Raw genomic sequence first — 12,801 nt, 5'->3', positions numbered from 1 at the left:
ATATTTCGCTAACAGCTTCAGTCAAAGCAACTGAAAGTGTTACGTTCATACCAAGAACGATAACTTTATAAAGAGAATAAATTGTAACTATATGAGAGATAAATTTAACTATATGACAATAGTGACTTCCACACCACAGGTATAACAATAACAACATAGAATACTCCATTCCTGGATGGCCGCAGTCCTGCAGAGTTTAGTTCCAATCCTGCTCCAACACACATACCATGTAGTTTTCAAATAAGCCTAAATGACTTGATTAGCTGGATCAGGTGTGTTTAATTAGGGTTCAATTTAAACTGTGCAGGACTGTGGCCCTCCAGGAGTTTGACACCCCTGACATAAAAGAACAATATCATTCGACAATTTTTTTCAAGCTGCTGAACAATAAAAACGTCGACAGCAAATCAGAATGCATCCGACTTTAAAGAGTGTGAGCATTTAAAGAGGCAGACAACAAAACTGCAGTGCATGCTTTTAATAAATCATTGGTGTGGGCGTTAATATAGTTATCGTTCTTGGTGTGAACGGGCAATTAAGGGGGAATTCACTCAGAATGAATAGCATTATTTACATCTGTCAGTGTTGTTTTAGTGTTCAATTTACTAAATTCGCTCAATTTAGCGGTCATTATTTTCAATGCGAATTATGCAAATTCGGTAACCGCATAAACATGCCCACAAATTTAATGCTGAAATTAATCTGCACAGCACAACTTTTGGGTCATTATTAAGTACTAAGTGATTACCCAGCTAACAGGGAATGTTCTCAGAACTTTGGCTAACATTCTAGCAAAGTTCTCTTGAAATTATGAGCAACCCCTCTTCCAGTAACGTTAATAGAATGTTTGTTTAAAGTTATCTGGTCTTCATTTATGTTCTCAAAACATTAGCACAAAAATGTTATTTATACATCATTCATGGAACCTTTTTTTCCTTAAATGTTTCCGTTAGATGTTCGTCTTACGTTTTTCAAATTACGTTTTAAAATCGACTGCATTTAACAATGTTCGTATAACCAAAAAAGTTTTAAAAATATTTTAAAAAGTGGATGTTTTGAATGTTCAGAGGACATCTGAAATAGTGTTTTCACAAGCAAATTGTTAGCAAAACTTTCTTAGAACATACTTTTGTTAGCTGGGTATGAATGCGACAGATTCTGCAACCGCAACCGCATAATTTGACATACTTTACTGGGACGGTACAATATTGCTATAGCTGTTATTCCGGTCGGTTATATTACTCTTTTCCTTTGATTAAAATGCTCACAAACATCTCTCTAATTCTGTTTACCACCAGCTGCGGATACTGCGGCTAATTAAATTAGCATGTGTTTAGTTTGCGTTGAAATATCGTACGCAAAAGTGTCTGTTTAGTGAATTCACCCCTTAGTTTAGAACTTTCAGAAGGTCTGTAATCATATACTCAATATGTCAATAACAAATCTGTATTAGGATGAATTAGGATACTGTATTTGGTGTCACAGTAATGGAAGTGCAACATTAATATGAAGGTTTAGCGATATGATGGTTTGCTTGGCAGGAAATGTGGTCAGCAGATTTCAGACTGAGACACAAAAACACACACTTTAGTGCAGAAAGGTCGAGCCAGATGACCCGACTACACAGATAGAGGACAGAGAGAGAAGCCACTGCACTCTTGCGGGCACCTCTCTCCAGTCTCCCAAGAGACCCATTCGGCCCTCACTGGTGTCTATGACCTCCTCTTGCTGCATAATATGGTGGGTGGGAACATAAAGAGACAGACAGGCTGTCAGAAAGGGGATGTGGATGAACACTAAAGGGGATAAAACTGATAACACACCCATCTAAGACACAAGAAATCTGCTGTGAATGATGAGTGCTTTATGAAATAACAAACATGATTATGCAGACAAAAACCTGAAGCTGGAATCAAGACCCTGACCGTTCAGTGTGTGGTACAGACCTCATGCATATGCAGATTTGATCATGGAATATTAATCAGGAAGGAGTGGCATATGTAAATGTGTGTGGGCGTGTCGGTCTAGTCAGTTCTAGAACTCTCAGTGATTTAAAAATAATTCTAGAACCACAAATAAAGCATTCAGCTCTAGCATTCAGACAAAGAATTCTAGAATTTGTTTTTTAATCATTTCTGTTTGAAGGAATGTTCAGTGTTCAAGTTAAACTCTATAATGACCATTTTTGGCATGCTGTTAATAGAGTGCAACAGTGCAATTTTCTGCTGTGTTGGTTCTGGATGAATTTTTTCCATCATTTTTCCCATAGAGGTTTTTTAAAAGTCACACACATATAAATACATATATACATATATAAAACAAAATATATTTTACACATTTATTGCAAACTATGCACATTGTGCATAAAAATATTTACTCTACGTTACTCGCAGTGTTTCATGAGAGTGTGGCTGCACAATAATTCTTTTGGTGCGATTTCCTTATTGTGATTCTCTGATTGGTGGAGATTCTCTGCTGAATTATGGGAAATTTAGTTTTTCATCACTATCCATCAGAATTTCACAGTTAAACATGATTATTTAAAAGTTACTTCAACAAAAGCATATACCATCGATTAACAACCTTTTAGCTCACATTCTGCTATTAAGAAAATGAATGGAGTTTTTACTTCCGGAGCCTGGACTGTTGCACTCTATTACCAAGGGAAATAATTCTGACACATCAACCAATCGGGCTGCAGGATGAGTAGCTACCACCCCGCTGAAATGCAGACTGTGTGATTTATGCGTTATGAGGGTGGAGTTATGCTAATGAGCGAGGAAAGTGAGCGATATAAAAGTGATTGAGCTTAGCGTGTTTTTTTTTTTTTTGTCAGCGCTTTGGGGCGTTTCTTTGGGAGGTCTTGCATGTTGGAGCTCCCTCTGGTGGTCTGTAGGAGAAGCACCCCTGCGCCCTCTGGCCCTGTCAGAACTGTTCGCCTTGCACACACAGAATCCTTCACCTCCACGTTGCGCACAGATGGGTCGGGCGCCGATTCGGGCCATTCGGGCAGCTCCTGGTATCCGCCGGCTTTAGCGTTCAGCAGATGAGACAGTGACCCCAGCTGGAAGTGATCTCTGTCTGCAAAGAAATGAAATCACAAATGAGATCTCTAATAGTCTCCTGCTCCTCAGATTTTTTCCTGAAGGTCCCAGTAATCTCAAGAGTAAAAATGTGCTCAGATCTGCATGCAAATCAAGATTTTTAGTGTTAACTAAAACTAAAACTGAAACTAAAATGAAAACCTTTACCTTTAAATGGAGACTCCAGGACAGGGGCAGGCTTGAGTGCAAGGAAAAGCTTCTTAGCGTATTTGCTAAGAGCGCCGCTCTTATCAGTGGGCACAATGAGTTGGCGGATAAATCTGGCACGATCTCTGATGTCATAGTTTTGATCATATTTCGCCAGGTTCAGTACATACTGCGTCAACAGTTTAGTCTGAAAGACAGAAAAGAAAAGAAATACACAAAGGAATGTAATTCTCAAGAGTTTCATGCCTGACAGGCAACGTACTTGTGTGCATCTAAATAATATGACATGCAGACAGAGATTGTCTCGCTTGATTAAACAATGACTCATGTTGGGTTTCCCCAGCTTTCATCCAGACTGATGCACTGATCGCAGGGTTATAATAGTTCATTCATTTTAATTGATGTACTAAAATAATTACAACTAAAATATAAAAAATAATGATATTATATGCATAAGTATGCATGAAAATTAACTCAAAAATACATTTATTATACATTTCAGTTGTGTCCCCAGGTTTATTCTATATTGTCCTGTCCACCACAACAATGTCTTTAAGCTGTTTTAACGTGATTTCAGAGGTTTTCATAAAGCCTCAGCTATATTCAAACATTGTTTTTAAAAATATTGCATTAGATTACCTTAAACACCTTAAAACTAGCTTTTCAGGCATTTTAATGAGAAAACCTCAGATTTCAGTGTGTTCTCCCTGTTTATTTTCTTGCTTGCTTTCATTTATGAGATTCGTCAAGTTGCATAATGCAAGGCAGCTTGCTTACTGCTAATGTGCTTTGCATCATTTATCCTAGTATGCTAAACACCAGTCAACAGCATACAAACAAGCTAATGGGTTGCGTACAGTCACTTCAGCACAGGGTTATCAATAACTAAAACTATTAAAAATATTTCCGTTAATTGAAATAAAGCTAAAATAAAATATAAATATTAGATGGAAAAACTAAGCGAAACTTGCCTTGGCAGTAATTGAAATAAGATTAATTAAAGCACTAAAATTATAAACATGAGCACATAAAATTACTTTTTTTAAAAATCACTAAAATATAACTGAAAATATAAAAATAAAAGCTCATACATTTTTTTTTATAAAAAACTAATATTTTAATAATAAATAATATTAAGTAACACTGCTTTTTTGTAAAACTGGCCATAACCACGTTTGTCGCCTCACCTGTTTTGAGTTAGTAAGGTACAGTTTGGCAGCCAGATTGATAATCTGCAGCTTGACAATATCTTCCTCGTTAGTGAAGGTTTTGGCCATCTTTCTCAGGACGTCGGGGGCGATTTTGGGGACATGTTCGCAGTATTCTCCGATCAGCCACAGGATGCTCGCTCGGGCCATGGGCACCTGATGCACACACACATAATCAGGACTACAGAGTCTGTTTGAAACGTCAAAATAGGTAGTTTAGATGAAAACTCTACCTGGATGTTGTCAATGAGTTTGGCCATGTGTTTGATGATGTCGCTGTGTTGTTCAGGCTGCATCTGCAGAAGCTTTTTGATCACCACCACCGATTCAGCCACAACCAACTCTGAAAACACACACAAACAAACAAGCAAACAAACACACACCGAATATTACTCAACGTTATCTGACAGACGTCTTTGGCCATTGCATTGCGACTTGCTGTTCTTTTACAGCATATGTTAGACCAGTTTCAAGTGCATTTCAAATGGATTTACAATAACATGTTACAAAGTCAGAGGCTTATATTTTTCTTCTTTTGCATGATAAGAACCTCATCTGAGACCGGAGCAAACAATGTTTGATGTCTGCCTAAGTGGCTCTCACTTTTTGGATAATTAATGGCAGTGTGGGCATTTAAAATAGTTCTGTTGCATTTCCTTGCACTCCAGCTAGCAATCCACACAGTCTCACCATCTCTGTTGGACAGCAGCTGTACGAGTCCATTCAGACAGGTGTCTCTGACCTCACCGATGTTTGTAGCACAGCGACCAATGGCCTGAATGCTGGCCGCCACAAAATCCTTATCCATGCTCTTAATATACGTCTAGAACACAAATAGAGAAAATGTATCGTTATCCCTATTCAAATACACTGGAAAATACTATAACACAAGCAGAGAATTATACTGTTACTTATACTCTTAATATGGGTGGTTGACAAAACAACACAGACATGAAGATATTTTATTTAAAGGTTTAGGTTGTAATTTATATGTATGTGTAATGTAAGTGTATTTTAGGTGTTATGAAGGCTCTTCTCCCCTGATAGCTCAGTTTGGCCGGACGGCCAGCTCTAGGAAGGGTTCTGGTCGTCCCAGACGTCTTCCATTTAAGGATTATGGAGGCCACTGTGCTCTTAGGAACCTTAATTAACCTTTTTGTAACCTTGGCCAGATCTGTGCCTTGCCACAATTCTGTCTCTGAGCTCTTCAGGCAGTTCCTTTGACCTCATGATTCTCATTTGCTCTGACATGCACTGTGAGCTGTAAGGTCTTATATAGACAGGTGTGTGGCTTTCCTAATCAAGTCCAATCAGTATAATCAAATACAGCTGGACTCAAATTAAGGTGTAGAACCATCTCAAGGATGATCAGAAGAAATGGACAGCACCTGAGTTAAATATATGACTGTCACAGCAAAGGGTCTGAATACTTAGGACCATGTGATATTTCAGTTTTTCTTTTTTTAATAAATCTGCAAAAATGTCAACAATTCTGTGTTTTTCTGTCAATATGGGGTGCTGTGTGTACATTAATGAGGAAAAAAAATTTACTTAAATGATTTTAGCAAATGGCTGCAATATAACAAAGAGTGAAAAATGTATATAATACTTTCGTACCCACTGTATATAGATAGTTATTTTAGGGCCAGTTTTACTAAACAGGGCAAATTAGCATGAGAGCACAATTCCAAAACAGCACCGATGGGCGTGGAGATTTCTGCGGGTAATTTACTAACAACGCATAAATTAAAGAACATAGACTCAACATCTCATTTACATATCAGCCAACGCAATATCCCAAGCGCAGCGCAAATTAGCATAGTTGCAAATAAAGTGATTTCAGAGGTTTTCATAAAGCTTCAGCTATATTCAAACATTGTTTTGAAAAATACTGCATTAGATTACCTTAAACATCTTAAAACTAGCTTTTCAGGCATTTTAATGCGAAAACCTCAGATTTCAGTGTGTTCTCCCTGTTTATTTTCTTGCTTGCTTTCATTTACGAGTTTCGTCATGTTGCATAATGCAAGGCAGCTTGCTTACTGCTAATGTGCTTTGCATCATTTATCCTAGTATGCTAAACACCAGTTAACAGCATACAAACAAGCTAATGGGTTGCGTACAGTCACTTCAGCACAGGGTTATCAATAACTAAAACTATTAAAAATATTTCCGTTAATTGAAATAAAGCTAAAATAAAATATAAATATTAGATGGAAAAACTAAGCGAAACTTGCCTTGGGCAGTAATTGAAGTAAGATTAAGTTCAAGCACTAAAATTATAAACATGAGCACATAAAATCACTAAAATTAAACTGAAAACTGAAAATATAAAAATACAAGCTAATTCAAAACATTAATAAAAAAAATTATATTTTAATAATAAATAATATTAAGTAACACTGCTTTTTTGTAAAACTGGCCATAACCACGTCTGTCGCCTCACCTGTTTTATAAAAAATAAAAAAATGTATAAAATTTTACATTTTTATTACGTTTTATAAAAAAATAATAAAAAAATTAAGACGCCACAGTACATTGAATAGAACTGGAGGCCAAAAGACGAAGGGTTGCTAGAAGCTTTGATAGACCTGGTATTGCGTGACTCCTAGTTGAGGGTTCCAAGTCGTCTTTTATTTCCTGAAGCAAATAAAAAATAACGGCTTGGCAAACGATATGTTTGGATAATGTGTTCTTCTGGCAATCCAAATACATTAATATGTATGGAAAAAATCCTCTCCCTTCTACTGCGAGCTCTCTGTTCTCTGCCGTGCCTCCTCCTAGCAACAATAATTGCAGCAATTTCAAATACCAGTCATTTGACGAGCGCAAACGTTAGTAAATCATTCATTTTAATACTCTTCTCCCATAAATTTTGCTTCTGAAAGGGAATCTCCTATAAAAGCATATTCGATAAGGTCAGGTGCAAAAATAACTGTGTACCCTGTAGTCTCCTGGGCATGCTGTCATCCAGCTTCATGCAAACCTCAAATTAAATTTTTTCCCAGACTCGGTCTGAATAATTTTTGGACCCAAATTTGTATCAGTTTTACTGGTAGTCCACTGTATGTATGTATAATATGTCACAGTTTACTTTATTTTGCTATCCTCACTTACATAAATGAACTATAGTGTCCTGCACCCACTAGTAAAAAAAATATCAAAAATTATATCTGGTCTCTGAATCATTTTTGGTTTCACTGTATATCCTTCGGTTATTTTCACACTTAATTATGCCCATTAAAATGTATTTTACAAGTTTGTTACTTTCACTGTTAATTTTTTTTGCTCTATGGTACATCATCTTTAATTTAATAGCATTAGAGCCGCTCCATTGCATCAGGTTAGTACTGTAATCATACGCTTTGCTGTAATAATGCAGGGAACCACTCATTATAAGTGCGTGTGCTAAGTGAGTGAACATCAAAGATCACACAACAGATGTGAGCGCGCTCTCTCGCTCTCTCTCTCCCTACCGTTAAGTAACTTGTGCATTGTTTTACTTACTTGTTTTTGACATATCCGACCGAACTACAAACTTTCCAGTGATGTCTGTGAGAAAGGTATATTAACTCGATAAGCTCGCGCATCTGCGCCGCCGCACGTTCAATCCACTCAGCGTGCTTTGTTTATCAACTCACGCACATCAGCTATACAGGCGTTAATACTGAATGTTTAACATTATATTCATTGCATGCATATACTTCGTAGTAGACATCCTTAACTCCTTTCTGCTGTCTGTTGTTGGTGTTTCTTTGTCTGAATATGGTGCTTATCACATGCTGTGTGGTATCGGCCTTTGGTATCGGGGCATTTTAACAAGTACGAGTACGAGTACAGGAGACCAGTATCGGGCCCGATACCGATAAGTGCATCCCTAATGTAAAATAGTACCTGAAATTCTCTCAGGATGGTGGAGATGTTCGTCTCATTAGCCAAATTCGTCAAAACCTCCAGCTGTGTAAATAAGAGAAAATAAAATAATTAGTCCTACTTTAAAACACTCAAAACTAACTGAATCAACATTCTTTGGTGAAAACCATTAATAACACAGTTAAGCATTTCTGTTCACCTTGAGGATTTTAATCTGCGTTGGGTCCGTGGAGCGAATATAAAAACTCTTCAGATACGGCTCAAACATTCCCTAAAAGACAAAAACACACACATTAAAACACCAGAGCGTTCATATAAACAGAACACCTTCTGCATAAAAACATTTTTAATACTGACTGAATTTTTCTGTTCTATTATGCCTATACAGAAAAGCTTTTAAAAATCAGAAATCTCTCAAGGACAAACCACTAAATGTATAAAAAGCAAAACCACAAGAAAGTTTTCAGTTTAAATATTGAATCATAAAATATTAAAAGGAGCAAAGCTGCTCAATGCACTGAACTATATGGAGCAAAACATCAAGCTCCAGCATTCTGATCAAGCGCTGTAACATGATCCTCAAAGATCAAACTGTTTAAACCTTGACCCTGTTTGTCGACCTTTCCAGTCACACTTAATGCATAAAATTTGTCAAACACAATGTCAGAAGTATGTACATAATACATAAGCATCATATTATGTAAATAAATGGTCAAATTGCCCTTCGGTGACTCTGCGATCTGCAGTGTTTTTCAAGTGGAAGTCAAAGTTAATACGCATGTGCTTTTACACTTTTATGTGAATCACTCACTCGTCTCTTGATGGTCATCGTGGCCACGTTTTGAAGCACGACATACTGCACTTCACTACAGAGAAACAAAACACACAACAACATCATGGAGATGTTTATCATTCAAAACCCTTATAAGGTATTTGAGAGGGAAAGCCATATTTTCCTAAAGAGGCTAAATGGAGAGATGCATGTGAATAATGAATGCTGTTTACGGTCTGAGCATCTCTCTATCCGCAGCTAATGTCAAATTCTGTGTGAGAATTGCAGATTCATCATCTAGTGCCGTTTCGCCTGTATTGACTAATGATGTCATCAGACAATGACCAGCCTTGCATCATTAAACAGAGAGACTTCACGCTGCGTCACACTTTCGGGGACGCTTGAAGGAAAACCTCAGGAAGCATGTTTGTGAGTGCGTTCATACTTCATTAGTAAGTGACTGATTACTCACCTGTGGCTGCGCATTAACCTGACTAAAGCCTTAGCAATGATGCCCACCTCTGCTTTAGGAGCCAAATGGAAGTACAGCTGAGCTACTGCCATCACCACCTGCAGAGACAGAGAGAGAGGTCCATTATGAGATGGTTACAGCTAAATGTACACCTTTTTTTTTTTAGAGGTCAGGTGTGAACAGGTCCCATTGTCATAATGCTGGCAAATCAGTTTCAGCACTTTGTCAACGTAAATACTGATGGTATGTGTGAACAACATTTAAAAAAAATTAAAAACTAACCTAATAATTATAAAAACTGACACTAAACTAAAATACATTTTAATAATAAAACTAATTAAAATAGTAATAGCAAAAGCTATCAAAATAATTGGAAAAAAGGACATTAAACTAACATATATTTTAATTTAAGTCAAAAACTAAATAAAATAAAAACAACCATGCATTTAATCATAATTATAACAATAATTATAAATAAATAAACAAACAAACACATAACCAAATAATGGGAAAAAACTGACACTAAACTAAAATACATTCATAATTCCAAAACAAATTAAAATAAATAACCCATGAATTTAATGATAACAAACACTAACAGAATAACTGGAAACAAATAAACAAAAAAGGCAGTAAACTAAAAGTGCAAAATTTTTAAAAATAAAATAAAAACAACCATACATTTATTAATTAAAAACAACAACAACAACATCAATAAAAACACTAATTGGAAAAATAATTGGAAAAACCTCCAAATATAAATTGAAAACCTGAACAAAAATAAATTTTCATGACTCATGAAATCAAATCTTAACGTTTATGCATCTGGAATACACCTTTATCCAAAGCAATTTTATGTACATTTAGTTTCAGTTTTTCATGCACATTCATTTTTTGTTCATTCACATTATGTACACAAGTGGAAATAAGTGGAATAAAGAATAATCGCTGTTTTAAACAGGGTTGTGCTTCATTTACAACTGAATTGACAATGCCTCTTAAATTCCAATTAAATTCTTGAATTTGAATTACATTTAAATTGAGGAGGCAAACTGAATGCAGAATTGTAATTGAAATTGAATTGAAAAAAGTCTTAGCAATACTTTAAATAATAATACTACTAATAATTCTAGATATCAGGGAATAAATTAAAAAGTAATTAGTCAAACTTAATGACTGGATTAATGTCATTCCAAATGTCAATTCAATTCAAATTCAGTTCATTCTTACAGTCATCATTTTGCCTAAATATAATTAGTGAAATATTCTAGATAATTATTTAAAATATACAAAATAAATAGTTCTGTTTCTAAATGCTAATTAGTTTGTAATCAAGCAAAAGCAGAATTGTGTGTGTGTGTGTGTCTCACAGCAGCGTTGCGGCTCTGTAGCAGGGGTTTGGTGTTCCTCAGCAGGAGTCTGTGATCGGGGTCCATCACGTACGGCTTCCTCTTCACTAGAGCGGCCGCCTCGGCTTTCTTATCTTCATCTTCCTCATCATCAGAGGCGTAGAAGGCCTTCTCGCTGCTGTCCTCCAACAGAGATTCCTGTACATACACACACATGTTAAGAGTGGAAATGTCCTATCTATGGAGCTATCAGTATATATGTTTGTTTGTTCAAGTGAGTCTATATTTGGCACATGTAAATATTGCCACTTTCTTTACTTGGCCTATGTCTCTTACTTTTATGTTATATGTTTGGTCCATGGGATTCTGTATTTGGCACATGTACACATTGTCACATTCTTTACTTGCATAATAAAAAAAATTTAAAAAGTGGAAATGTCCTTCCTTTGATACACACGCATGTGTGTGATACTCACGTTGATGTTGGGGTTGAGGAACTGCGTCCTGGCGTAGCGCGTGAGCATGTTGATGATGACCACCTGACCCCACTCCTCCACGTCAATCAACAGGTTACACAGCTTACGGTAGTTCTTATGGATCAGATCGATGCGGTCCGGACACACTTCCTCAAACGCCATCACCACACTGCCTGCTACCAGCTACACACACACACACACACACACGTCAGGAATGATGATCATATCTCAGGACTGACCTGAAAAGATTCTGTCACTCACTGTAGTTTTATCAGCCAGCAGCTTCTCGATGACTTCAATCAACTGATCTTTCTGTTCTGGATCAAGACTGAAAGAAGAGAGAGGGAAATGACCATCAGCCCCTGCAACCTGTGAATTTGTTTTACTTTTACTGAATATTAAAGTAGTCAAACTAAAAGCTAGAATGCTAAGAAAACTTACCATACAGCTGTCTGAAATACTTACTTGCAATTGCATTTATGTGGTCAAACATTGTTACATAATGAGCACTTAGTCACTATATTTTCTAGATTTATATCAATCACATAATTCCATGCTTTTTGTACATAAATTATTTCATTCCAAATAAATATTTAATGACTATTTATTTATTTATTGTTTTGCTAGTGGGATATTTAAGGATACACAAAGTTCTTTATCATCCTCTTGAGATTGACTTGAAAAAGTGACTATACATTTTTACATTCTTAACTACATATTTAAGATTAACAAACACATGTTTATAAATGTATATAAAATAATAAAGTTTTTATCTAAAATTGTAAAAATGTATATTTATATAAAATACAGACTTATATATTATATTACATTACACAAAATTTATTTTTATATTATTTATATAATAAAACATTTTTAAATAATATTTTTATATATTTCATTTTTATTAAATTTGTTTAAATAATATTTTTTTTACCATATACTACCTTTCAAAAGTTTGTAAGAATTTATTATTTGAAGAAATTAATGCGTTTATTCAGAAAAGATGCATTAAATCGATCAAAAGTGACAAAACGTGATAAATGCTATTCTTCTAAACTTTCTTTTCATCAGCCAATCCCGGCAAAACAAACATTTTCAAAAGGATCATGTGACACTGAAGACTGGAGTAATGGCTGCTGAAAATTCAGCTTTGCATCAAAGGGATAAATTATATTTTAAAATATATTTAAATACAAAACAGTTACTTTAAATTGGAATAATATTTCACACTACTACTCTTTTTACTGTATTTTTTATCAAATAAATGCAGTCTTGTGAGCAAAAGAAACTTTAAAAAACTGTAAAAACAAAAAAAAAGACCCCTTTTGGCAGTGTAATTAAAGGTAGGGTAGGCAATTTCGGAAAGGCTAGCAATAGCATGTTAGCTTTAAAAGCAAGAT

The 12,801-nt window shown here is 35.6% G+C and overlaps 1 protein-coding gene across 3 annotated transcripts in view; it reads right to left on the bottom strand.

The window, feature by feature from the left end:
- LOC107560017 (AP-3 complex subunit beta-2) overlaps nucleotides 1-12,801 on the bottom strand; it is a 48,031-nt gene that overhangs the window by 10,292 nt on the left and 24,938 nt on the right. For 2 of the 3 annotated variants that reach the window (XM_016244075.1, XM_016244073.1), the window contains exons 6-17: nucleotides 11,663-11,729; nucleotides 11,402-11,584; nucleotides 10,947-11,123; nucleotides 9,577-9,674; nucleotides 9,144-9,198; nucleotides 8,532-8,603; nucleotides 8,354-8,416; nucleotides 5,150-5,282; nucleotides 4,693-4,802; nucleotides 4,439-4,615; nucleotides 3,252-3,438; nucleotides 2,963-3,081 (exon numbers count right to left, since the gene is read on the bottom strand). In XM_016244075.1, coding sequence (XP_016099561.1) covers nucleotides 2,963-3,081; nucleotides 3,252-3,438; nucleotides 4,439-4,615; nucleotides 4,693-4,802; nucleotides 5,150-5,282; nucleotides 8,354-8,416; nucleotides 8,532-8,603; nucleotides 9,144-9,198; nucleotides 9,577-9,674; nucleotides 10,947-11,123; nucleotides 11,402-11,584; nucleotides 11,663-11,729 — 1,441 coding nt within the window. Of the gene's footprint in view, nucleotides 1-2,950; nucleotides 3,082-3,251; nucleotides 3,439-4,438; nucleotides 4,616-4,692; nucleotides 4,803-5,149; nucleotides 5,283-8,353; nucleotides 8,417-8,531; nucleotides 8,604-9,143; nucleotides 9,199-9,576; nucleotides 9,675-10,946; nucleotides 11,124-11,401; nucleotides 11,585-11,662; nucleotides 11,730-12,801 lie in introns of all 3 variants that reach the window. The other variant, XM_016244074.1, reaches the window with a different exon arrangement.

This window comes from Sinocyclocheilus grahami, unplaced genomic scaffold (assembly GCF_001515645.1).
Source record: "Sinocyclocheilus grahami isolate Dianchi unplaced genomic scaffold, SAMN03320097.WGS_v1.1 scaffold707.1, whole genome shotgun sequence".
NCBI classification, from domain to species: domain Eukaryota; kingdom Metazoa; phylum Chordata; class Actinopteri; order Cypriniformes; family Cyprinidae; genus Sinocyclocheilus; species Sinocyclocheilus grahami.
The sequence above is the reverse complement of the archived record's forward strand: the minus strand, read 5'-3'. Positions and strand labels throughout refer to the sequence as shown.